Genomic DNA, 26,793 nt, shown 5'->3' with positions numbered 1-26,793 from the left:
AGCCGTACCTCTACGTGACGTCACTTCCGTAATAAACATCAGCGCTACAGAGCACAGTATGAGGTAACGCAATGCTCAGCCCAACGAGGTCATGTTGTCGTTTAATGTGGTGTTAGACGGGTGTAATTGCGCCGAGAGGAAGTGATACATGCTTAGAGGGGTTATAACGTTTTAATGACGCAGTCGTAATGCGCTCAGCTGGATAGAAAGGTCGCTCCTCCACAGCTGAAGCTGCCAGTGTGAACGCCTCAGCTGAGCCCAGCTGCTGCCTGGATCCCTTATTACAATCTACAGAAAGTATGTTCATCATCATCCAGTGCAGTGTCCTTATGATGCAACTGTAGACTCAAACAGCAACATGTGTGTTGTGCATGTGTCATATAAAGGCTTATTTGTCCTTCCAGGTGAACCAGTGTGTCTCCTTCTAAAATGAGCCGGGACGTTCCCATCCACAGCTGGCCCGGCTCCTATTACATCAACAGTGAGAAGCGGTGGGAAAATGGCACCCTGTCCCTCACCAGGACCATGGTGCGCTTCGTCTCTAACCAGAGCAAGGAGAGTCTTGCCAGTTTCCGCCTGTCAAAGATCATGGAGATCAAGATGGAGTCGTCCAGCTTCATCTTCAGCACTCTCACGGTGCTCGAAGAAGGCAATGTGAAACACTGGTTTGGCTCCCTTAAGCCCAACAGGGTGGTGGTTTATAATGTGTTGGAGCATTTCTGGAGGGAGCGCCTTCTCTCGCCCAGCTCAGAGGCCCGGGGGGCAGAGTGTCAACCCTCAAAAGGCAGAGAGCTGATCAACCTGGTGGCAGGGGCACAGAGGAGACTGGAGGACACTGGGAGAGTCCTCAGCCACCAAGGAGAGCAGTTTGACAATATGATGCAGGGGCTGGAGAAGATTGACTCTGATCTGGGCGTGGCTGATAAGTAATTGTCCTCCTGTTTCCTGGCTCATTGATATTATGCACATTTTAAAAATTTGGAAGTCTTGTTCATGTTGTATTCTGTTATAACTAAGTAGCTGCACTCCAAAAACAGGCCAAGTGTAATAGTAAAACAAGTCATACACTCATGAATCCTTCCTTTCCCTTTGTATCATGTTGCAGACTTTTGTTAGAGCTGGAGTCTCCCTCCTGGTGGCCTTTTGGTAAACTCCCCTGGAAGACTCAGCAGGACGCCAAGGCTGAAGATGCTGCAAGAGCTGCAGCTGCTGCAGCCTCTGCAGCCAACAGAGGGTCTGTCAGACATAAGGTGATCGCAAGCATCCCAGCTGTAGTGAGCAAAGGTGGCAGCTCGGACTTAAAACCCGGATGCTTGCTGGTGCTGGTGTCCTCTCTGGAGGTGCGAGACACAAACTGCCAACTCCTCCATCGCTTCGAGCGGAATGAAATTGACGAAATCAGAGTGCACAGTCCGTATGAGATCACTGTTAGACAGCGGTTTATCGGGAAGCCGGACATATGCTACAGGTTCCTGTCTGCCAAGATGCCAGAGGCGATGTCAGTGTTAGAGATGCAGTACAAAAAGAAAGTGGAGTTCACTAGTGAATACAGTGCTTTCAAAGCAACTCCACTTTCATCTCCGTGCGACACAGAGGGGCCAAACTGGAATGAAGGTAAGACGGATAAATAAATAAGGGTGCTTACACTGTTTTCATGTGTAGTATAACACTGACCACTAAGGGGCAGTACAGATCCATGTTTCCACCTCTGTGTATTTATAGGTGTGTAGCCACATGTAAAAACATTTCATCCACATGACTTTGGACATGATTATTGGTGTCTCTCCTTGACAGAAATGTGTTTTGATGAGTCACTTCATCCTGATTGCCTCAGTTACTTTGAGTTTACTGTCTGGTTTCCTCATAAACAACATATGCACTCTGCACTTTTTCACCATCTCCACCCATGGAGTCAGGTTTGCTGCAGAGGTGCCAAGACACAGAGCTCCCGCTGGCGGTCCCAGCAGGGGAGCTGTCCCAGTTGCAGGTGCACGTCCTCCAGCCATCTGTCAGTCAGGCTGAGGCCCAGGAACTCAAACAGGTGAGACCTTTGTGAATGTATGACTTGCTCTATTGTGGCAGTGAGATTTTTGTTTTTTATATTTATACGTATGAAAGCAAACAGCCCGGTGGTTTCAGTGACATGTATTTTGATAGTTCCATTCCAACCAGAAGTACACCAGAATGATTCTTATTTTTCATCCTGTATGATTAAAGTGTTATTCAGTGAGACCACAAACCAAAGTCCATCCTGGTTTTAAGAGAAGGAAAGAAACCTGTTCTGTCGTTTGGTCAGAATTTACAAAGTCTTTCCATTCAGAAGCTCGCCGCACTGAGAAATGTTACGGACATGGTCTGTGGTGGTAAGACCTACACAGTGACGCATATTCAGACCTATGATTCAAACAAATGTTTTGTGTGTGACGCACTATTTCAGGTAGCTAAGAATAATTTATTTAAGGTAGAACATTTTCAGTAGTCTACTTTTTTGTTAACTCATGCGTAGATACACATTATATACGGTAGTTAGAAGAATGAATGGATGCAGACTTAATGAGTTCACACCAAGGCTCTGCTACATGGAGCCAAGATCATATTAAAGCTTGCTTTATGTAAACACCTCCAACACACGAGTAACAAAACCATCTTTGCAAAGAATGCCAGTCAGAACTAGAACCCCACAGATAGCATTATTCTAAAGGCTGATACAGGTAAATATTTGAAAGTCCATAAACACATAACATAAGCAAACGTTGTTGATGATGATCTCACAAAATCGTATTTCAAAAAATTGTGACTGAATTATAAATCAATTTACAGTTAAAAATAAACCTGCCAGTGCTCTCTGGTTGACAGAATATTCTAATATTAATCTTTTGATATTGTTTCTGTTCTGCCAGTCATTGTTGCGTATTTGCCGACGTATGCAGACATCACTTTATCTGCAATCACCTAATATCGGCCGATATATCAGTCGGGCTCCAGTTACCAAAGAGGTCATGCTGTCAGTTGGGTTTGTTGGTTTGTCTGTTCCTCAGCAGGATTATGGAAAAACTGCTGGCCCAGTTTTCATGACACTTGGTGGAAGGGTGCAGCATGCAGATCCAAATCACAGTGTGGATACACAAAGTTTTTTTTACTTTCATTTATATTGTGAGATAGGGTATTTGGCCTGTGTGGAATAAATGCAATACATCTAAAATCCAGCAGATGGTAGTAACGGTGAACAGCGACAAAACATAGCCAGTTGTAGAAATACAATTATTTCATATCACCATGAACGTCCATAGGTACCAGTAATCCTTTAGGGTAGCCCAGTACACATGTAGTTGTTCAAACTTCATACAGCAAGCAGTCGGTATGGAGCACTTAGAGACAGTAGTCTCATGGGAGAACTGGTATCATTGTAACGCCGCCACAATTGTAAGAACGCTGTTTATTCAAACTAAGCTGTGGCTATGGAAATGTAAAAACACAAATAATGGAACTTCTTATAATGTTACTCAGTGTTGGGCAAGTGTTGAGTTATTACACTACTTTTGCGTTACTTTAAGCATAATGACCTCAGAAGAACGACTAGGCATTTTAAATGGAAGAGACTCATGTTGTTTCACAGCAGGTACTCAAAGCACAGAAGCTCCAAATTATTACAGTTCATTTTAAATCCAGTGCTGCAGGTCTGACCCATTCATGCATTCGCATACAGTTGTCACCACTTTGTGTTAGAATCCACTGCTTATATGAATCATAGCGTGATTATATAGAACAATTAAATAGCCTAGACTGTTTAGAATAAGTGAATAGGGTCAGGCAGAGGATCAGAGTCTATAATCATGAGATATGGATAAATATTTGTGGGCCTGTGATAAGAAACACAAAAAAATATATTGAGGTCAGCACAATAAACAGAATGGTGTGCGATCAAGTCACTATGACTTAATACACTGGAGCTGGAGGACCCACTGCCGGTTCCCGGTGTGCCAGAGCTGCTGGAAACACATCCAACATATACTAACATCACTTATATATGTCGATCACTGGGAGCAGGAAGAAACAAACCAGATACCAGCTCTTTATTCCCGTTGCTTTCAGGCAGCCTTAGGATGCAATTGCTTAACGGGTTATAGTGTATGTATGTGAATGGAGACACACTGTAAATGATAACACACACAGGGTCACTGGCACCCTTCTGTAAGGTAGCTTAAACCACATGACGACACACAACAACCTTCAGGGGATGTGTTTTCTCAATGAGAAAAGAAATCATTTTATTTCGGGCGGTAATGCCTTACCTGACATTGTAAATGTAATAATATTACCCCAAAACCTTTTTGGTAACGTGTTATATTACTTCATTACTGCTCAAAAGTAACATATTACCCCTAACACTGCTGTTATTCGTATCCAAACGTGGACTGTCTGCAGTCAACTCCACCAGAAATAATACATGGAAATGTATTTCTGGAAATATATCCAGACGCAGTGGTTGTGCTTGTAGATTTGCATAACCAAAGCCTGGACCACTGGCCTTGGCGGAGGTCTGCGCTCTCTGAGTGCCCTTTTAAATGAAGCTATGAGTCAGCTGAAGAAGATACTCGACAATCAGCTCTTTGATATGTGAATTATGAACGCAGTGTGTTAGAGACATGTTGATAGAAAGCTGAAAATGATTCAGTATGTTAAGAGGAGCTGCCAAAAAAATACAGAACATGATTGGCATGTACAGAATAATGGAGTTCCTGGGCATTTGCCTGCGTCCTTATGTGACCCCACCTTTGTTGTATTATGGTTTAATTACTTAACAGTCCCATTTTATCAGACATTATTGTGTCAACTCACTGCATGAATCTTATCTCAAACGAGGCCCTGTTAACACTTTATACCTAATATTTAGTTAATCATTGTACATAATAACAATGTACAATGTCCCACTGTTGTCTTTGCCTGTATAATCATATTTTAAACAACTTAATCATGGCAGTGACAGCACAGGGCCGGTCACACAGGTTGGCTCGTCCATTGTGTCCATAAATGGCGTATTGTCTGCAGCTGATTGTGGTTCAATCTTCAAAGGCTGCCAATTTGGACTTAATGCTACGCTTCTGTACACACCCTACTCTTAATGTAATTCATGTCGAGATTAGAATCTGCAACTTGCACAGAGGCTCACTCAGTTTAATGTCCTGCTGTAAGTGCTTTATCAAAGTGGGTTTCTTTTTTTTACACAGTTTTATTGTTTGAGGTTGGAAATCCCTGGGTCACTCATTCGTAGATTTCGTGTGCAGCACTCTTCTATTAAGTCACAGTCCTGAAACTACCCCGCTCATGCACAAGACTAGCATTTTAGCTCATGTGTTTTTCTATCAGGTCTAGCCTAAATGTTTAATTTCAGGGCTTTCTACATGACTTAAGTCCTCTAACCATTGTATAAGCAGCGGCTAAAAATAATCATCTTCTGTGTTTTTCCATGACACACCAAAACTGCTGTGAATGTTAACGGCAAGGTGCGATTCAGTCATGTCCTCCCAGTCGAAATAGTAAAGTCACAGACCTGAGTGAGCGAATACAGTCATTCCTCGGTGTGTATTGACACACTATCTGTTTTTCAAACTGCTGTCTGGAGCTGTGTCTTTGCTCAGTTGCAACGTGCGCGTTTACCAGCCAGTGAAAACTGACATAATGTCGGTGGGTGTGTGAGAGCATGTGTAGCATAACATAATATTAGTTTAGAAACCATGGTGGTGAAGTTTGGAGTAGTGTTTATTAGGTTTTGCTTGGCACATCACCTTATATTTAAGTTGTTCCATCAACCATAACATACACAGTTGCTGGACCATGGAGACGTAGTCGCAGTATTCCTTCAAAACCACTGAGAGCAGAACACAAACAGTATTGTATGATATCAGTGATCCCAGGAGATAAGCCAGGACTTCTCTCTGAATATCTTCTCAAGCTTCATGCACTGTATAATATGCAGTATTATCATATTTGCAACGTGAGTAGCTGTTATTTCATCATGGCTGGTGTTGAACTGTAAAGTTTCTTCTCCCTCATCTGCAGACATTAAGCAGCAGGCTTTTGTGTTTGTTGCCAAAGTTTGAAGAATGAAATGAAAATGTCACTCTCATCTACTCGTCTTTCTCCGTTTCACTAACACACTCGCTTTTTAACTCCCTGACCCCATCCTTACACCTCTCCACATGTGGTCCACATGTTCCACCCTGCAGCGGCACACCGACTTTCTGCAGGTTTCACTATTTAATCTTCTTTTATTCGTGCCTTGCTCCTCAGTTGTCCGTGTTCACTGGGGGCTGGTGTGTAATTACTTAAACAAAGAGTGTGCGTGCGTCTCCACAACTGTTTACACATTGGATTGCGTGTGTGTGCGCAGATGCTGATGCAGCTGAAGAACCTTGCCCTGGAGGCAGAGACGGAGCTGGAACGGCAGGAAGATGTCCTGGACGACCTGACCAGCTCCACTGACCGAGCCACCATGCACATAGAGAAGCACACCTGTCGCATGAAAAGACTGTTGTAGCTCTGAGAGTCCAGCGGACACATGCGGCCACCATGTCCCTCCTGGGAAGAGCACTGTAAGCTTCCTCATTGTCCTCACGGGATTAGTATAATGTGAGAACAGCAGAATGCAACCGCAGGGACTTGAATATACTCGAAATAGTTGGTAGGATTTTTGTTGCTTAAAAAGCACATAATCGCTCGGGTTCAAGTGTCAGTGGTTTGTGGGAAGTGCAGCAGTGTTCGTTTAGTACTCAACACGTTCACCAAAATCCCTGAAATCTGACATAATAACTTTAAATAAGGACATATCCAAGTATGTCTCAACAATGGTTCTGTCTTTAAGAGAAATTAAGTGTAGGCAAATACATTTCTGTGAGTAAACCCTTTTATGACAATATACATTAGTCTTTTTTTATTCCATGATTTTATTTGAAATAATTTAAATGCATAACGGGATAAATAAGCCATTTTTATGAAGGGTAGAGTCTGTGCTCGGGACTCGAAACTCACTGGCTATTGGACTGACGACAAAAGAGTCTCTGGGGGCAATGGCTGATATTTCTGTGGTCCTGGTGTAGCCAGTGGATTTCCAGGCCAAGACTTTCTCTTTCTATCTCTCTCTCTCTCTCTATTTACAGTTCGATTAGCAACTTGAGATAGGTCCAAATGATATATGAATGCAGATTAAAAGTTTTAAAAAGCCAATAAAAAACTGTCAAATCGCCAAATAGCCAGTGGGTTCCAAGATTGCAGCGTTCTGCCTGTTTGTCTGCAGGCAACCAAAACCTGCTTAAACATGAGTGGTAAATACTACTCTGACTACAAAGGGAAACCAGAATACCAAAATATTGTCCTGTTGCCTAATAAGTCTGCACACATATGCAGATATCTGTTTATAGAGATTAGTGCGCTGCCCTCTGAATGTGTGTCACTAAGCAGCCGTGCCTAGCATTGACTGGCGGCTGCACAACATTTTGAAAACACATTTTTGTCTTTTTTTTTTTTTTTTTTAACTGGATTTTCCTGATAACTCAATCACCACTTGGTTCAGATTCTGTGGAAACAAAGGTGCGCTCTCAAAATTGAACAATAGGTATAAAACCAAAATGGGCACCTGAGTCCCCATCCAGCACCAGGCGCAGTGCCTGGTAGTGGGACTTATGGCTTGAGCCTATTGAACCCTATTTTCAATGTCATGGTGGGAAGCCAGTGAGGGATCAAATCCTGCTTAGTCAATATATTCTCACTCCCAACTCGTCAAATATAGACGCTTGGTCAGTGTCCCTATATATCTAACTATGAGGCTCTAGGTACCCCTGTCATGTCAGTTTTGGATGTTAAAGGACAGCGTATCAGTTTGCACTTGTTATTTTCATACTGTTGTGTGTAATGTTGCCGACTCTTTCCAAAGAGAACTTTAAAGGAGCTGTATGTAAGAAATCTAAAGCAAATAGTCGTAAAATCCTCCTAATATGTCACAGAGACTAAGGAATAATGTCCATATAACATACTGATCTCACCGACAACAATAGTACAGCCAGAATATTCGCATTTAAAAGAAAATTTTACGCTCCGCAAATCATGTTTATGTTTTGAATTTGTGTTTTGGCCTGTTGCGCCACCCACCGCCGTCTACCAGTCACACAGTCAGTAGAGTCTCAGCATCAGTTACAGTTACGACTGAGCTGCAGCAGCACGGCAAGCAGCATTAGCAGTGTCCCAGTACATAGCATTAGCAGTCTCCTCAGCTGTATCCCGGCAGCAGCGTTAGCAGCATAGACTTGCTCGAACGGTCCGCTGGAAAACCGAAGGTCAAGGACACGGCGATGCGGCCCTGCCACGGCAGCTGCCCGTGGGCAAACAAATCAGTCTCCAGCGTGCCGCTGTCCAGCAACCTCGAATCTGTAGGGGAGGAGGGGCGGACACGACTCGCGCAGTAACCGTTTTGGCCACATTCTTACATACAGCGCCTTTAACTAACAGAGGTTTACTTTGTTTTTAGAGTCATGCAAGAAAAGTACTTGGTTAGGTTTCGAAAGACGCTCCTGGTTTGGGTTAAAATGAATATGTTTGTTATTAAGGTAACGTGGTGTGTATAAGCTGTTTTAGTAGTATTTCAATTACCTTTCAGCTGTAAAATTATTGTTATCATTACTATTTTTTTCTTTTCTGACACTTTCTGACTATTTTGTGTTTAATCTATTGGTTTTGGTTGTTTGTTTATTGTTTTTTTTATTATTGTTTTGTAGTTTTGTTTCTTGTGGTCTTGGATTTTTAAATTATTATTAGTTTTATTCTCTGATGTAATGTTTGCTTGTGTGGACCCCAGGAAGAGTAGGTGCTACCTTGGTAGTGACTAATGGGAATCCAAATAAATAATTAAATGCTTACGCCGTGACATACATAACATATGTCACATGACATACTTTGGGTTATGTAGTTAAAATAACTCACCGTTGACTTTTGGTTTTACATGGGACAGGAACAGCAGTCTCCAGGGTGAAAGTCCTGTTTGTCCAGTCCCCCACTGTTCCTTCCTGCCCTACACAGACTGCCTCGCTCTACATATGTCAGTTGCTCAGAATGTGATACAGATGCTAAAGGGTGCCTTGTGCATTGGTATCAGACACCGAGCCCATTGACGAGTTGGGAGTGAGAACAGCCTGTGTCGCTGCACTCTTGACTGACTGATTGGTGACACCCGAGAGGGATTTAGGGAAATAGCATGAATCCTCATTGTATGTCAAGGGAAGCTGGCAGATGAAAAATAAGATGCTGATTTAGTTTACACTGTTCCTAGGCCTTGTGGGAGACAGCAATGGCAATGACTACAGTGAAGGGCAAAATGGACATTTGAAAAGCAGAGAAAAATTGTCTATTTATTCGCTCTGCACAAACTAATTTTAAACAAGCTGCATGTTGCTTTCATTGCAAATATTACTGAAATAACTGAATTGTAAGAGATAAAATAACCTTGACTTGAGCTTGTTAATGTAAGTTGGGTGAACAGATTTCCCAGTTTGCAAGTAATAGACTGACAGCTGAATTTTCCAGTGTCACCACAGTACTATCTGTGTCTCTGATGATGTACTGCCATTCTACCTTTTTCTTAAATCCATTTCTGTCCTGATGACTTGTCTTTCTCAGGTTCTACTCATCACTTATCCTCTCCGGTCACAGTTTCCCCGTGGCTTAATGTTGCATGTCTCAATATTGCTGCTTTGTATTGCACCAAGTAAAAATGTCTTCACCAATATACAGCAGAAGACTGTAAATGTGCAACTAAGTTCTGGGAATTGAAAACAGAAAAGAAAACACTCCCTTTGTTTTTAAATATTATACACAGAATGTCCCATGTTATCCTCCACATCTACTGTATATGTCTAGCTAAGGTTTGCTACTGTTCTGAATCTGTATCACCTGTAAATGACAAGCACATGTATTGTAATTCTGTGATTTTATTGTGGTTTCACTGTCAACTTGCAATTAACTGGAAGTTAAACTTGAAATGACTGTACTATGTTTTTGAAATAATAATTTCAGTGCTGTAAAGAGGCTTCTTTTTGCTGATGATGCTAAATTAATCCTGAAATTGAAAACAACTCACTGATTAGCTCTAAATATAAGGCTGAAAATACACCTGCATCTTTTTCATAGCAAACGAATGATTGAAAGATGAGACACATCTTGCATTGTAGGTAAATTATTGGAATTAATTTCTTCTTATCAATTCAGCTAAGAAGTCAACACCACTGAAAGTCTGTAACAGCATGTCATTTGCAATAAAAGGACTCATTATCATAAGAAAATCAGTGGTCAGTTTATTTGGATCCTTTTGTTGGTTTAAAGCTTCTATAATAATTTTTTTATATATCTTAACAGTGGATCAAATTTTAAATATGCATGAGAAAGGTGTGAGTCTTTACGGTTGCCTTCAGGTCTGTGCGATGTTTTAGCAACTTTGAGCTCATTGTTTTGGTTCACTCAGCTCTTTCGTCAGCATTTTTAGCTGCAGCTTTTTGTAGAAAAATTGAATGAATCCATTGTAGACTACCTGCCCAGCACCAAATACCACACAGTCACAGTTGTATCCAGATTATTTTTAGAAAGTCTGGACAGCAAAAATCACATGAAATGCAATTTTGCATATCCGATCAAAACCACATTTGGATGCAGATGCGTCTCAGTCCAGACGGAGAGAGCAAAATACAGCTGAAAGGAGAGTCCAAATGAATTGTGTCTTAATTCATTTTTTCCATCATTAATCTTCACTTAAAGGGAAATTTCGGTTTATTTCAACCTGCCTCCTATCGTCCTAAATTTGTTTCAAGTGACTAGTGACATAAAAATAATAGTTAACATGTTAGCCGTTAGCCTAGATACAACCGGGGTGCATAGTAGCGTCAGACCTGTTAAAACGTAAGTGAACGGGCAACCTTCAAGTGCAAAGTTAGTCCACTAAACAAGCTTTTTCTCCACAAAGACCGCATCATATCTTTACGATAAATGTCAGAGAACATATAGAAAACGACATGTAAACGTGTTGTCTTACCTTACCGGTGTGCTGCCATGTTTGTTTACCATTTAGCTCTGCTTTCCAAAGCGTGGCCGAAATATCGGGAGAACAAGCAGCGATCTCATACCGTGCCTGAAATCTCGTGAGAACAAGCAGCAACAGCTGGAAGGCAGAACCGGACAGTAGCCTGAAAAATTCATTCAGCCCCGGCTGTATCTAGGCTAACAGCTAACATGCTAACTATTATTTTTATGTCACTAGTCACTTGAAACAAATTTAGGACGATAGGAGACAGGTTGAAATAAACCGAAATTTCCCTTTAATACCCCATAATGACAAAGCAAAAACATTAATTCATTCATTCATCATCCATGACCAATTATCCTGTTAAGGGTTGCAGGGGGTGCTGGAGCCTATCCCAGCTAACATGTTGGGCAAGAAGCAGGGTACAGATACAGGTACAGGTCACCCTACTATCAAAGGGCTGACACAAGCTCCTTTTACACCACCTGTTCAAGGCGGGAATATCACGCCGTTATGCTGTCTCGCTGTGCTGTATATAAGGTACGATCTCGGAATGGGGAGGACAGAGTGGTCTCGCCTTTAATCCGCCACAGGTAGTGACAGCACTGAAACAGTGTCTGTATGAACAGGACAGTCTGCGGGATGGCATGCTTTAACAACCTGTTTAAAGAGGTTTAAAAAGTAGCTGTTAGCAATTAGCAGCTAACTCAAAGAGGAAGAACAGCAAATGTAAAAGTCTGCAAATTGGGAAAACAATGTGGTCCAGGAGTCCCTTACCCTCTGAGCCGAAGACGAGATCAGCTGCCGTAAAACAGGGAAGGGAAATGATTGTTACTGACACGTTAATGCCATTGTTTTTGTGTAGAAAGCACTGACACCCTTGCAAGTTACATGTCACACAGGAGGCCGACGCTGATATGTTACATGTCTCGCCCATCACATCTCTTTTGATTCCGCAAAGCTACGATGCAGTGTTTAATCAGACATTGAAATGAAATGATGCTGCAGCCATTTGGTTCTGTGTAAAAATGCAAAGGAGGCATAAAGAAGGGACTTTATAGCAGCCAATTAGGGCAATCTGTGTAAAAATGGCTACAGAGACAGACAACCACTCACACTCACATTCACACCTACGAGCAATTTAGAGTCACCAATTAACCTAAAAAACAATAACAGAATTTTCAAATTCAATACTGGAGTATCACATCAACATAAGTATTCAAACCCTCAGGTGTCTCCCATCTGTCTTGATCATCCTTGAGATGTTTCTACACCTTGATTTAAGTCCACCTGTGGTGAATTCAACTGATTGGACCTGATTTGAAAAGGCACACACCTGTCTATATAAGGTGTCACAGCTGACAGCTCTTATCAGAACTAAAGCATGAGGTCAGAGGACCTGCTTGCGGAGCTCAAAGACAGTGTTGTTTGGAGACACAGACCTGTGGAAGGCCCACAAAAAATATGTTGTATCGAAGGTTTCTGAGAGCACAGTGGCCTCCATGAGTCTGTTACTCTTCCTAAAGCTGGCTGATTGGCCAAGCTGAGGAATCAGGGGACAACTCGAGTGGCCTGATGGAACTTTCTGCTCACTGAAAGACAAATCAAAGCCTTCTTAGAGTTTGCAAACAAAGCACCTAAAGGACTCTCAGACTGTGAGAAACAAGATGAACTGAAGTTAATTTGAACAATCTTAACACAAGGCCACAACATAAAATGTGAAAAGTGGAGGGGTCACAAGGCACTGCAGGGAGCATGTGGATCTAACTTGTGAAGAATTTTTGCTCTTGCAAACCACGTAATATAACTTTTATCACCTTTTAACACCAGTTCAAGACGAGTGCCTTGGAAATATTTTTAAAGGCAAGCTTAAGGTTTTTGAACATCCAATTTACTGAAATCAGCAGAACACTTGAGTATAGTATCCTGGCACGAAATGACCATTAAAGCCAAAGCAACAGCGTAATTTATTAACTGGAAAGCAAATTAGGGTTTAGTTTTTTTGGAAGAAAAGAACGCCAGTGAAATGAGCCTCCTGAATTCTTACCAGTCTTTATTCCTTAACAAAAAGTCAACAGACAACGCCCCTCATAGTCGGCTCTCATGTGACAAATTGCAACAGAGAATATCAAAACACTTGCAAACTAGAAGCGGATGTTAATTACTGTTTCAGCCGCTGTGCATGCTGTTGTGTGGAAGTGGCTCACTTTATACACTCTACTAGTATAACATCCTGTTGGCACCAAGACTGTTGGCATCAGCTGACCACCCCTGTTGGATAGCTTTCACCAGAGAGGGGGGGGGATGACTTTATGTCAACAGTGGACCAGATTTGATTTGGCAAGTGGCTGAGCAGTCAATTATGAATCAGGAAGACGCCTTACACAAAAGGGTTTGAAAGAAGAGCGACAGCCTCACTCAACAGTCTGGTCCTAGTTAGCATGAACTTATCACTTCTATTAAACAAAGCCCACCATGAAAGACGTGACTGTAAGCAAAGGCACATGATAACAATAAAGGGGTGCCTAGTTATGACATTACGAAAAGTTCTTCCAGCACGGTTAAAAAAGTTTGGACTGTTTATTTTTGTTGATTTGAGTGATAAACAGTGAGATTCTGGAAGTCCCAAACTCCAGAAGCACACCACATGGTTATGTGAATTCCAACCCTTAAAAAAAGGTTAGGGAAATAGAGCACACACTGGCGTGGTTTTGAAGCAGCCTTGCAATACGAGGAAGTGGTGGCGGTCTTGTCTGACCACAGATACATGAGATCCGGCTTTGCCTTCCTAACGGATGGTATGGAGACACAAGGGATTTTGCTGGCCTTGACTTCCAAGTCTGTTTACTTGATAGTTCTGTGGCGAGCGCTCTCATTCGAGGAGCATGTCTCCATTGATGGCCAATCAATCAACTCTCGCTGGGAAAAAAAGCAGCTCGAGTTTGTGGGCTACGAGGGCACATGTGGGTTGCACTGAGCTCCAAAATATGGAGCCATGTGACTGCAGTACAAATAGACTGTAGTCGTCATGCAGAGGAATATGTTTTTTGATGTCTCTTTGTTACATATTTGTAAAATTAAAGCACCTCACTCTTTCTTGTTTTATTTGGCAGTGTTGAAAAAGCTTAATAAAGTATTTTGAGTCATGTGCTTTCATTTGGATCATGTGTTTTAGCAATGCATAGTATTTGTCATGAATTACACGCAAGCGTTGATGTTGAGCAGACCTAGAATATATTAACAAAATATTAGAGAAATTTCACTTGCAGTGCACTATTAGACCGTGTCTCAGTCTAATGGCCTGATTTTTGACTCACGTCCTGGCCGGCCTCTCACTAGTGCAGGTGTTGCTGGGTTTCCTTTTGCTGAGGGAGTTTCTGGTTTCAGGAAATAAGGCCTGTTGGTTAATGTTAGAACTGGGAGAAAACGTTCCTGGAAGGAAGGTGCTTGAGTCCAACCAGGGGGTGTATATGTAGTCTACAACAGAAAGTGATATGACACCCAACATCAACATCATCCTCTTGTTTCTGGCTGTCACCATGGTAACATTTTCTCCTCTGCTTTAGTCAAAGATGGACATTACTCTGCTCTACAAGCACAAGTCAACCTGTGGATTCACATGTGACTCCATTTCTTGTGGATATACATTCTTTGCACATACATTGTTTGGATTTGGATCTGTCTTTGGTTTAGTCAAACCATAAATGCACTCCGCATGGCTGTTAATATGGTACTTTCCCAGATGCTGAGCTGCATGATGATATCATGTGCTCATGTGCTTATTGTTATGTTTTCTTTGGTCTTTGAGGCGCACTTTGGTTTTCTGGCTTTTGTTTCACAAACTTTTCTCATTTCTGTGCGACAGAGTTAACAGCCAGGCAGCCAAACCAAACTTGGCTGTGGTCTTTTACAGTAGTATCAGACTCAAATCAACTCCAGGTGAAATCCCACATTACAACCTACCTGAACACTGCTCAAGTGCTTTCCCTCCTAACATACGCACACTGTTACTTGCTGCTTTGCGATACGTGCACAGAATGGCTCAGCAGAAAAACCTAATATAACCATGTATGCAGGGATATGCGTTACTGCTTGTAAACAATATCACCAATGAAACTGTAAGTGAAAGCCAACCCTAGATTCACTCTTATTTGCTATTTTTGCATTTTATTTATGTTTTTTTCAGCGATTATTTTGAGCTTCCTCTTCAATGCAACAGTTTACAGTCTGGCACCTGGTCACTACCTTTGGATAACATCCCCACCTCTGCTGCGCGCTGTGCCCAGGAACGTCCTGACCACAGCAAATAAGAGTAAAATACAGGCAGATGGCAGAGTCTCAAAAATCTATCTTTGACAAAATGATGATTGTTAATGTGAGCTTACTGGATTCAGTAGAGGGCAGCAGTGAGTTGCTAATGGTGAGTTTCCATTCATTAACTCCAAGCACTCAGTGCATTATGACCTTTGCACTTTGTGTCAGAACAGTATTATTGTATTTACATATTGTGGGGTCTGGTTTGGTGCTGCACTGTCTGCTTGGGATGAACTATGCATGTAAATAGTAGCAAACTGTGTCCTCATACTCACTGGATTCAGGGTCATAGATCTGATCTTAATGGCTGCTCAGCATTTTAATCTTTGCATGTGCACAAGCACAGTAACAGTAACCAACAACAGACATTTCTGTGCAGGTCTTGCTTATTTTCTTTGGGAAACCTTTTTTTAAAAATGCATCCCACTTCTCTGCATAATAAGAATACAACAGTCCAGAGTTGCAACGTTGGCAAGTGTGAGGTGTCCTTTTTTTGTAATGACTGGATTATGTATTCATTAAAACCCCATCTATACAGCTCCTCAAACAGGTTGTCAGGCCGTGAGCCAGCTCACACTGCATCAGAACTTTTACAAGCGGGCCCCCCAGAAACCTTCAGCGAGTCTGTTTTTAGTGGCTCTTACTGCAAATGGAAACACTTAGCTCCCACAATAAATTACCCACCCGACTGATGCCACACTGCATAGACCCCCAGCTAGTTGCAGACAGACTATGGATTTATATTTGAGCATTAAAGCCTCTTGGAATCTGCTGTGTTACAGTGACTTTGGGTCACATGAGCTGACAAGAGGACAGGAACAAAATTAATCACGCGAAGGCTGTTGCACTAGCGTGCGGCCTGCAGGGCCTGCGGTTTGATTAAAGTAAAGGATGTGTCCCCCCCTCACCTCGGTGGGGTTGACACTAGGGTCATTTCAGGATAAAAATAGACTTTCTTGGTTACTTATTTTCCCTTGAAAGTAAATAGCCATTAGTGCAGCAGGCCAGTGATCTCGAGGGCAACGCTAGTGTTCAGTCTAAACTATTGTTTATACTGAAGCTGGATGATTAAAAGAGACAACGGGGTATAGCAGGCCCTGCTGTTAAATACAGCATCCCCAGCAAAAACAGTAATGATGGTGCTCCTGTGAACACAGTCCAGCGGGGTCAGGTTCAGACACTGTGAAAACATACTTAAAAGCACTTGACTTAAACTTCTGTATTCAATGTCGAGGTGTGTTAGGAAATAAGAGCAGCGTCTAGGACCCTTGCTAAGACTGCCCGTGAAATAATCCTAATTATCATTCCAGCAAACTAATGTGTTTGACCACCTAGTGATGTAATTGCAGCTGACCAAATAGATTGTTGTTGAAATATTGCCCCGCTGTTATAGCTACGTTGTGACAGCGTTGTGTGTTCACCGAGGGCCGGCGCAACCATAACAAACACAGCTGAATCTGGGGTTTACATTTCAGCAGGATGACGGCGCACGCAGCGTCTGGGTGGAACTTGGGGAAAGGAGCCTGGGCCAGCAGCCTCGTCTGGCTCCCTGCCAGCATGGTAAGAACAGCCTCGACAGTGGGACCTGTGAAATCATTGTCCAGATGCACCAGTTTATGAATGCAAATGAATGAATGGACAGCATTATATCTTTGCATCCACACACAGCAGAGAGCATGTTTGACAAAGTAGGTAAAGCCATGCCAGGACAATAGTTTGGGCCTGTAATGAGGGTGCGGAGCATCAAGTTCAGGTTGGAATTATTGTGACGTGCTCTTTGAAGAACTTCCAAAAGGAAGCCGCCAGCCTAATACCATGGGCTGGGACATTTGAAGTCAATACAACCACAAACGGAAAGAATAATTGTGACCATCTTTGGTCTAAGAATGGGTTTAATTTAGAAATAAAATGAAACTTCTGTAACACTCTCAGTCCAGCAATTCATACATCCTCTCTTCTCGAGTGCAACTAAAAACAAACGAGCCTTCAGATTTTTGTCTGTTTTTACTTGAACGTCTGTTGAAAGATTTTGCCTCTTAAATTCCTCCACTTCATCACAGATTGAGAGATGAAAAGTTAAAAACAAAAGAAAAAAATGAAGCCTGAACGCATGCCCATGAGCTTGTGCTCTCTACTTTTCTGAGTCTCTATCGCTTTCTCTTTTGTGGGTTTATTTCCATAACTGCGAGGAATTTTTGGACAACACCTATTTTGTGGAAACTCCTTCCGCAATCCCAAATGGTTGGTCCACGTAACCTCAGGGGAGCAGCCAGCAACTATGTAATTGGAGAAGATTGAGTACACACAGAGACCATAGCCTGGTGAGCTATTGAGAAGCCGAAACAAAGATTACCAGATGTTTACCCAGCCCTGCCATATGTGAGGTGGTTACTGAACTTATGCGCAAAATGTGTGAGTGGCAGACAGAGGGAGTGTGAACCTTTGACCCAGTGTCCATTACAGGTACAGAAAAAAACTGCAATGTCGATTGACCATGAAGCCAATGCAAAACAATGACGTGTTACCCTGTTTGGTTTTCCTCTAAAAGGAAATCTAGTGTTCCTCAGGATATCACTCAGGAATCCCCTTTTACTGATGGAAACCATGGAGCCGTCAAAACAGGGCTCGGTAATTCTGCTGCCTGGTTTCAATTAAAGCATTGAATATCAAAGACAATCACTCCCATTTTAATGTGCATTTTTTATGCGTTCCCAGTTTATTTTGATGGAAAATTTGTGGGTGGAGCACTTGCTAATTGGTATGGAAAACTTGCACCTGTGGTAGACCAATGTTTTGAGAGTCAGAAACATTGAATATTTGCTTTTTTTTTTCATGTGAGAAGGAGCCCGACCATATCCCCAAAACAATTCCAGACTGGATCTGATGTGTAAGATTAGTCTGGAACAATACTGTCACACAGCGGTTGCGAGTTTTCTGAGCTTTGCGCTTCATCATGCAGTATAATTTGTCAGTCATCATGACCATTTACAAACCACTGAACCATTCACTTACCATGAGATACTGACAACAAGCATAACAAAACCTTGATAGCAGACGCTTTGATTCCAGACGCTAAATGTAAAAGACCATACTGGTGGTATCACACTGGTGGTAATGATAGTTAATAGTGATGCCATCCCCTGTCAGAATTGAGTGTTAACATGCATTACATCATTGTTTTTGCAGCACACGTCAACCTTTTTGACACATCCTGTATTATGTCACTGCGCTAATGGAGTGAAGTCTGTGTGATTTGCACGGCCACACTCATACACTTCACTCAGCTCAGTGCTACTTATATCCAACACACCCTTCACAGTGAGGTGGACTGTTTGCTGCTGTCGGCTTCAGGATGGCATTGTGACGGAAATCATCATTCCCCACTGCTGCTGCTGCTGCCAGCCTGTGCAGACTCTCATCTACCATTCTTCATAATAGCCATCCTGTTTGTACCGCACATTTAGGAAGCATTATATTTACAAGAATGACTGCACATCAATTTTCAGGTTTTTATGTTTCTGTGTGTGTGTGTGTGTGTGTGTGGGGTGGATATATCAAGACATTCCTTCCATTCTGGTGAGAGAGAGAGAGGTGGAATCACCGTGTCTATATATATGACAGCGTGCGTCACTCCCCGCCCTCCTCTCCTCCTCTGTGGTTTTCAAGACTCAAGGGAGATCTATAAGTTACTGTGGTGTTCTGTCATTAGTGGTGAGCTTTAATCTCCAAATTAGAGGGGTAAATCATTAAATATTGCTTACATCTGCAAACAGGAACACATATGATGAGAGTTCCCCTTCTAATAAAACAGCTGGCTGACATGTAGTTCATGCTGCGGTACACTGGCTGCTAAGTGACTTATGGCCATTCTGATATGAGCATATTACTTTTGCAATGCAATAACATTACTGTAAAGAACATTTAGGAAAAAAATGGGATTTACTGCATCTTATCTCAGTTAATATAGGCATTTAAATTATTTGATTATACACATGTTTAAACTGTACATCTGGGTGTGAACTAACATTATGTAAAGGACATTAATTATGCAGTGTAGCGTACTTTTAGTTCCAAAGTAAACCAGTTGTATAATCCACATTACGTTCGACCACACATGAGGCTGTATGACGTGCTACATTATCCATCTTGGGGATTATCAGAATAAAATCATAATCTATAGTCACCCTAGTAAGCTCTGTTTTGACAAAAAAAAGTCCAAACCCTGATTTTTATTGCAATATACATTATAAAGAAAAAAATCTGTCTAATTTGAACCCAGTGCATATGGAGATAGACAACTGGTCTCCACTTCCTCCCACTGCACAAAAATTAAGCCAAAATATCCCAAATATGACCATGCATTTTGCGCTGGTGACGTCATTTGAAGCCAGAGTGTGTGCAGTATCAATCTCCGTGGTATCCAGGCCCCCAAGAAGTGTGCTAGGCTTTGAAGCCAGCTTTCATAGTGGCCAAACAGTGTAATAACAACTGCCGAGTGCACCACTTAATGCAATGGGGCCCAAAAAGACTTTTTCCCGTATACTTACATTGTAAAAGAGATGTCTGTAAATCAGTGGATACATTTTTTGAGCATCACAACCCCTGCGAAATGATTCATTTCAGCATCAGAATGTGATCCATTTCATGTGATAACATTTGAAACAACTAGAAGCCCACAATTAATCATGCCATTTCAAGTTAGCGGACCACTAAACCAGAAGCTGGCGGAGGTCTCTATGGGTCCAATGATGCAGAAGCAGCGCGAGTATTGTACGAGTATTTTTATTTTAACATCTTTGACTTCTTGCACCACTCAGCAATTTTCACAGGAATGAACGGTGTCCCTCCTCCAATGCTGTATCCAGTTCTCTTTACACCTCCATGTCAATATTGAGTTCCCAATGTCCGACAGTTGCAAGCAAGGCCGCTGGTTGCAGACACTTGATTGGCACAGCTGTCAATCATGATGGGATTTTTTTGTCAGGCGGGGTACACCCTGGACAGGTCGCTGGTCTGTCGCAGGGCTAACACATAGAGACAGACAACCATTCACGCTCATATTCACACCCAGTAAACCTAACCTGCATGCCTTTGGGCCTGCAATCCTTGGAGCACAGAAACACATCAGTCACTGACGATATGAGAACGTCACGCCACGCTGACGTGAGGAGAACATGCAAACTGCTCCCAGAGGGGCTCCCCAGCCCAGTATTCGAACAGGAACCCTTTTGCTGTGAGGCAACAATGCACCATGGATGTGCTGACCACATCCCCTTGTTATAGCATCAAATAACTAATTAAAACCAAACCTATCAGAATAACGAACACATGAACTCACATCAGCGTGATTACAACTCCATAAAATGACAGAAACTATCTTTGTAAAGAAATGTATTCGACATGTAGATCTTTAGTTCTGCCGATGTCCCATTCACTAACATTGAGGGGCGGGGTTTATGGCGTGTACTGCAGCCAGCCACCAGGGGGCGATTGAGATGTTTTGGCGTCACTTTTGGGGCACTATGATGTCGTCCATGTTTTTATACACTCTGTTTGGAACCTATTCGCATTTAGACAGTTCAGGAGATGTTGGTATCAGTAATTGTTCTATCACGTCTTCAAAGTTAGTCTGCTGAAATATATAAATTGCAGTTGCAAAGCTCCAGACGAAATATTTAATATCAATAATATCACAGTAATGGAGCATGGCTTGTAGAATTAGGGAAGTAAGGACTCTTCATTATTTCATTCATCTTTCCATCACTCTGTGGATTTTAAAAAGAAGCAGATCAGAAACATAGCGTTATTATATTATGCTAAAAAAATGTTCCAATCAGTTTTTAAGTCCACTTTGTTCAGTGTGTATTACAGAGGACATACTGTATTTCATGCACTGTGCTTTAATTCATTCTTATGTAACTCCATTGAGTGAAAGACCAGAGTTTTGGTGGGTCACTAACTCGCTCACACCCATTGTTGTCAAGTTCTTAACTTGATTTATTGCGGTCTGACATTTCACGAGGAATTACAGCTAGAATTTATTAGTTTAGTTTGTTTTCCGGAGAGATATGACGGACCTCTGAGAGAGGAAAAAAAGTAAATTTTGGGTTTGTTAGATCAGTTGCAGAGTTATGAAGCAGCCTGGGCCATCGAGGTCTGCAATCCTTGGAGCACAGAAACACATCAGTCACTGACGATATGAGAACGTCACGCCGAGGTGATACCAAAAGCAACCACCTAATCGCAATTACATCATGTCTCTCACATGATCGAACCACATGGATGTCACAGCTTTGCGTAAGCAGGAAATTGGACCATCCTCAAGAAAATGACTTACTTTGTTATAGACTCACACGATATCTGAACTGTTTTGGACTGCTTTACGATAATATTTCTCTTTATGGCTATAGACCCCTATTAACCCTCGTGGATGATTGTTTTACTTTCATATGCCCACTGCGCAGTATTATTACCATTTTTTCCAGGTGTCGAATAAAGTTACTTAATCTCTTCATTTTGCAAAGTCATATGCCGTGATTTTTGTTATAGTTTTTATATGTGCACACCTGCTCTTGATGCATTCTCCTTGAAGTCTTCGGGGAGGTAATAACCAATTCATGGGACAGATCCTGCATTTTTACAGTCCATTGAAAAGGTACTGAGAACCAGAGACGCAGTAAATGAGTGTTCAACTATGAAGCCACGTCTGGTTTTATTATTACCCTCATATGTCAGTTCACACATTACTCCCTCATAACAAGTCATTGTCTTGCACATCATTTAAAGTAACTGCTGTGCATCAGATTTAATCTTTGAATAAATTTTCCTGCTTGAATCATAGCCAGCGTTTCTTTCCTTCTCAACTATCGAGGGATTCACTCCATTCTGTGCTCTCAAGGAGCAGCCCTTCCTCTGTGGAGTGTTTGTGGTGATCAAGTATCTTCTCTCAAACTGAAGCTACATCTGGGAATATTTCTCTACAGTGACCAAATTGTAATTTAAGACTTGCAACTGACTATTGGAGATGGTGACCTCTTGTGATTTGGGCTTATGCTGCAGCTTACACAAGGCCGACACACCAGAGCAAGGGGGGACATGGGTTTTACTGGCCCACCCGCAAGGAAAACGCAACTATTTCCTCTCCATAAATCAAAACGGACACGCTCTGTCTGGGGGCTTTCAATAGTAACAGAGCGTGTTCAGAGTGTTCATTTTTAAAATGAAAATAGGCTGAAATTAACTTTTTTTGTGCTGAGGTGAATTTGGTCCTAAACAGACACACACAGTGCTTATAGTATGTATGCTTACTTCACTTAATTTTTTACAAAATGTCAGATATTTCATTGAAAGCTTAGTGCACAGAGAAAACAACAAGTGATTCCTTGAAATACTCCCACAAAAGAGCAAACTCATTAAAAAAAAAAAAAAGAATAACAACCTGAAAGTAAATACAATAGCCAAAAATCTATTTCAGTCAGGACAACTTTAGTCAAAGAAAACTTTATGTGTATTTGCAGTATTACATTTGGTAGTATGACTCTGTTCTGGGGCCTCTCTGCCTTTCCTCAGGGCTACACAGAAAGCCTCTTCCACACGCCTATGTGGAAAGCCTTAAGGCAGAGGAAGCACACCTCTCTGCCCTTCCATGTGCAAATGAGGAAAGCCTTAAGGGAGGGAGGGAGGGAGAGAGAGAGAGAGAGAGAGAGAGAGAGAGAGAGAGAGAGAGAGAGAACCTCCCTGCCCTTCCATGTGCATACATGGAAAGCCTAAGGCAGAGGGAGCACACCTCTCTGCCCTTCCATGCGCAAATGAGGAAAGCCTTAGGAGAGAGAGAGAGAGAGCAAACCTCCCTGCCCTTCCATGCGCAAATGAGGAAAGCCTTAGGGGAGAGAGAGAGAGCAAACCTCCCTGCCCTTCCATGCACCTACATGGAAAGCCTAAGGCAGGGAGAGCAGCAGCAAAGACCCCCGGGAACAGAACAGAGCAGCATCAATGACAGAAGTGACATTGATAAGTCAGACACAACATGAAAAGGAGGAGCTGGGGTGGAGGCAGGTTGCAGAGCAGCTTGTAGAGGAAGCAGCAACAGTAGGCAGGTCAGAGCAGTTTAAATAGGGCGCCCTGAATGAGATTTGCCAACTGGTTGCATAGAAATGAATCATGTGATCTATCAGCTGACTCCCTTCCATCAATCAGCTGATCCATCAGTTGACTGGCTGTTTGAGATCAGCTGATGTAGCTGGGATGTGAGCTGAGCTTGACATCGTGTCCTGCCTGAACTAAGGCTGTGCTCAACTTTTACAAAGCAGATGACTAAAGATAACAGAATTGGAGTTATAGGATCCATAAGAAGTCAACAAAACCAGACGTTAACTCAACAAACAGACCTCATTGAAACAATGGGGCAACACATATACTGGCTGATCAGACAGATAACAGAGTACAGATGGCTCCTGCACTGCTTTCCTCATGAAGTTACTGGAAGTTTTTTCACACGTAAACATAACAGTGAAGTTCAGTTTATATTTACCTCACAGATAAAAGGTTTGACCATGCATATCAAACATCAGAAACACACCTTTGATTGCTGAGCTGGACTGACGTCACCACTAACACAGCAGTCTTTTTGGTTATGTCTGGTCATTAATATTACTTCCACTCCGCAGACTTTCCGACACGGTCTTTGTCTGTGCTTTGACATATCTAGATTCCTCCTCCCTTCGCGAAAAAACAATCACCACCATTTTCCTTGTAATGAGATTCTCTGCAGGGACCAGAGGTTATGGAACACACATACAGACGAGTCATGACATGACTCACCCCACCAAGCAGCGTCTACAAATATGTGCCTGATGTCAATGACACTATGTCTCGGATACTAAAAGCACTCACATCCCTGAGAAAATATCAGGGAGTAATTACACATTTCCTTTGAGATACCAAAATTATTAAAATCTGTTTTAGACGTGATGTGTCACTGAATGCCCCTTTAGTGATTAGAAAGGGCAGAGAAGACATGAAGAAATGATTCCCGCCACAATGCAAGTCTAGATTTACCAGACACTTACTGCAGCTGGCATGTACAAAATCAATCCCCACGTCCTCTGTGTATTGGTTGGTTGATGAAAAACTGTCAGTTGATGGCGGCCCATATTTCCAATGTAAACCCACATGAGGATGTCCTGGAACAATTCAGCCAAAGCGTCTGGCTGAGACTCTGCAGAGCTGCGTGCGTGGGTAATTGGTCGAGCAGCAGAGGAACGACCTTAAGTTTAGATTCAGACAGTTAGGAGACCTTGGAGACGGCCTTGATCCCCAGGCTGTCCCTCATATGCTTATACTTTGAGACTCTGCTTATAGTTTGCCACTGGGGGAGTGCACATAGACATTATAGTGCCTGTGCAATGACAGTACAAGGCCTTATATAAGTGCTGTAATAAGTCCTTTATTAAAGAAGTTTGAGTACTTACTGAATGGCTGTGGAATAACACAGTTTTCATTTCTCATACTGCAAAGCATGCGCTCACTTCACTGGCTCTGCTGGGGTCTGTATGAGCACATATTTTAACACTGGTGTAGTAGAGAAACATCAAATAGGAGAAGTGCTCAGTCCTCCAGATGATCTGTGTTGAGGAAACCATTTCTCCTGGATGCCCATCAGTGTCAGGCGCTTATAGATGCAACAGCCAGGTTCATACAGGGAAAACTGGCTCCCACTCAGCAAAGAGCTTGATGGAAGAGCAAATCTCACCCCCAGCGCCCCTCCTCCTATTCAATTCGGTCAATATACAGCACCACTGGTGGCTGTAAGCGCAGGGAGCTCCCCATTGATCAGTAGTGGAACAGAATCCAGATCCAGCCAGCTGGGGCTGTTAGCTGGGGAAGCCGTGTTCTTAGCAGTGAGGTAATACTTCAGACATCTGCAGCAGGTTCTAATTATGCCAGAACAACTCAGTGTCTGGCTGCGTTTGGCTGGAGGAAAAGCCAACACAAGCCATTCTACTCTTCTCTGTGCGTAAGACATAAAGGCCAAGGGGATGCCCTCATACCACCCAGCTTCGTCATCGGCTGTGTGTGAAACTCTCAAGAGGAAAAGTTGCCTTGTGCTAAATGATATTCGTAAGTGATCATGAGATTATGTGATGCATTTCTGGTCTTTACTCCGTCTCTTTAATCTTGAATGTCTTTAGACTCCTGAAATTTAGGTTCCCAGTTTGAGAAAGATTAAAAAAGAGGGGGTACTTTTGGAGACCTTTTAACCTTTGACTGTGCCACAACACAAGGTGGTGCTACTGTATCTTCCTGTCGTGTTGCTACGCAGCAGCACGCCTGCAACACAGTCAAACAGGCGAATGGGGTAAAGGCCACATATTTAAGGTCAGGACCTGTTTCATAATCTCAGCATCCAAATTGACTTCCCGTAAGTGGGGGATGATTAAGAACGTCATCCTGTACTTAGACTCCACTGCCTGAGGGGTGATGCATTGCCAATAGTTCTAGCTACATCATTTTTTTCATAGTTGACTCACTTATTTTTGATCCTTACCCACCTCGAAGGTGTCTCTCATAAAAAGGCATAGCGTGGAAAATGTTTCATTTTCATAATTAAACTGATATTTCCTTCCATGAGACAGAAATTAAAGGTTAGTCAACAACACCCTGCTTTTAAAATAAGATGGTAATAAGAGCAAAACTGCACTTTGCAGCGAAACCATTGATTTAAGTAAGCTGTAAACTGTAAGTTGACAGTGATTAACACAAAAACATTTGCTGCTATAGTAACCAATCACCACACTGTGCAACAGAGATGTGTTATGGTGCAGACAAACATACCTGGCAATTATGTTTAATCTGTTTTAACTGTTCTTTCTAAAGGACTATAATTCTGCTTTATTAAAGAGTTGTAGATTTACAATAAGTCAGTTGACATGTTTGCGGGTCTGTTACACACTGTATGGGCCATGTTTTTGTCCTCTTTGACCTCATCCAGCACACAAGAATACATATGAACAACATGTGCCCGCAACACCTCCACATGCACATACTTGCTGCAGCTCAACAGTAGCTGCAAATGCAATCTTGAGTTTTGATTACACACACAGCAAAGTGGCTGACTAACCTCAAATCTCATCATTACCAGTGCTACAGGGGACGAGAGAAATCCCTCTGTAGTCCCACCACAGAAATAGCGTGGTGACAGTTTAATGGTCTCCGAACTCAGAGCACCACACCCTTGCCACTCTATATTAAAGACCTGTGCTCCCACCCCAGCACGTGACGTCAGGTGCTTGAACCTGCTCTGCAAAGCTTTCTGGGATTGTAAATCTACAGGGGGGTTAAATTCCCTTCAAGTGATGACATTATTGTGCGTGACTGCGAATGGAAATTTTGCAGCCCTCCATCACTGTCGAGCCTCCTAA

General features: G+C 42.3%; 1 protein-coding gene across 1 annotated transcript; it reads left to right on the top strand.

Moving 5' to 3' along the window:
- The first annotated feature begins 25 nt into the window (after window positions 1-25).
- Window positions 26-7,530, top strand: snap47 (synaptosome associated protein 47). The gene is made up of 5 exons (XM_049597636.1): window positions 26-297; window positions 405-926; window positions 1,106-1,614; window positions 1,917-2,041; window positions 6,392-7,530. Exons 2-5 carry the CDS (start codon window positions 430-432, stop codon window positions 6,536-6,538), a joined length of 1,278 nt encoding a protein of 425 aa, XP_049453593.1. The 5' UTR covers window positions 26-297; window positions 405-429; the 3' UTR covers window positions 6,539-7,530.
- Window positions 7,531-26,793: the final 19,263 nt, after the last annotated feature.

This window comes from Epinephelus fuscoguttatus, linkage group LG15 (assembly GCF_011397635.1).
Source record: "Epinephelus fuscoguttatus linkage group LG15, E.fuscoguttatus.final_Chr_v1".
Taxonomy (NCBI): domain Eukaryota; kingdom Metazoa; phylum Chordata; class Actinopteri; order Perciformes; family Serranidae; genus Epinephelus; species Epinephelus fuscoguttatus.
Note: the sequence above shows the minus strand (reverse complement) of the source record. Positions and strands in the feature narration are given on the sequence as shown.

Coding starts and splice junctions, on each gene's coding strand:
- snap47 (XM_049597636.1), top strand. CDS start 430: ATGAGCCGGGACGTTCCCATCCACAGCTGGCCCGGCTCCTATTACATC. Junction 1,615..1,916: donor GGGGCCAAACTGGAATGAAG/GTAAGACGGATA, acceptor CCATGGAGTCAG/GTTTGCTGCAGAGGTGCCAA. Junction 2,042..6,391: donor AGGCCCAGGAACTCAAACAG/GTGAGACCTTTG, acceptor GTGTGTGCGCAG/ATGCTGATGCAGCTGAAGAA.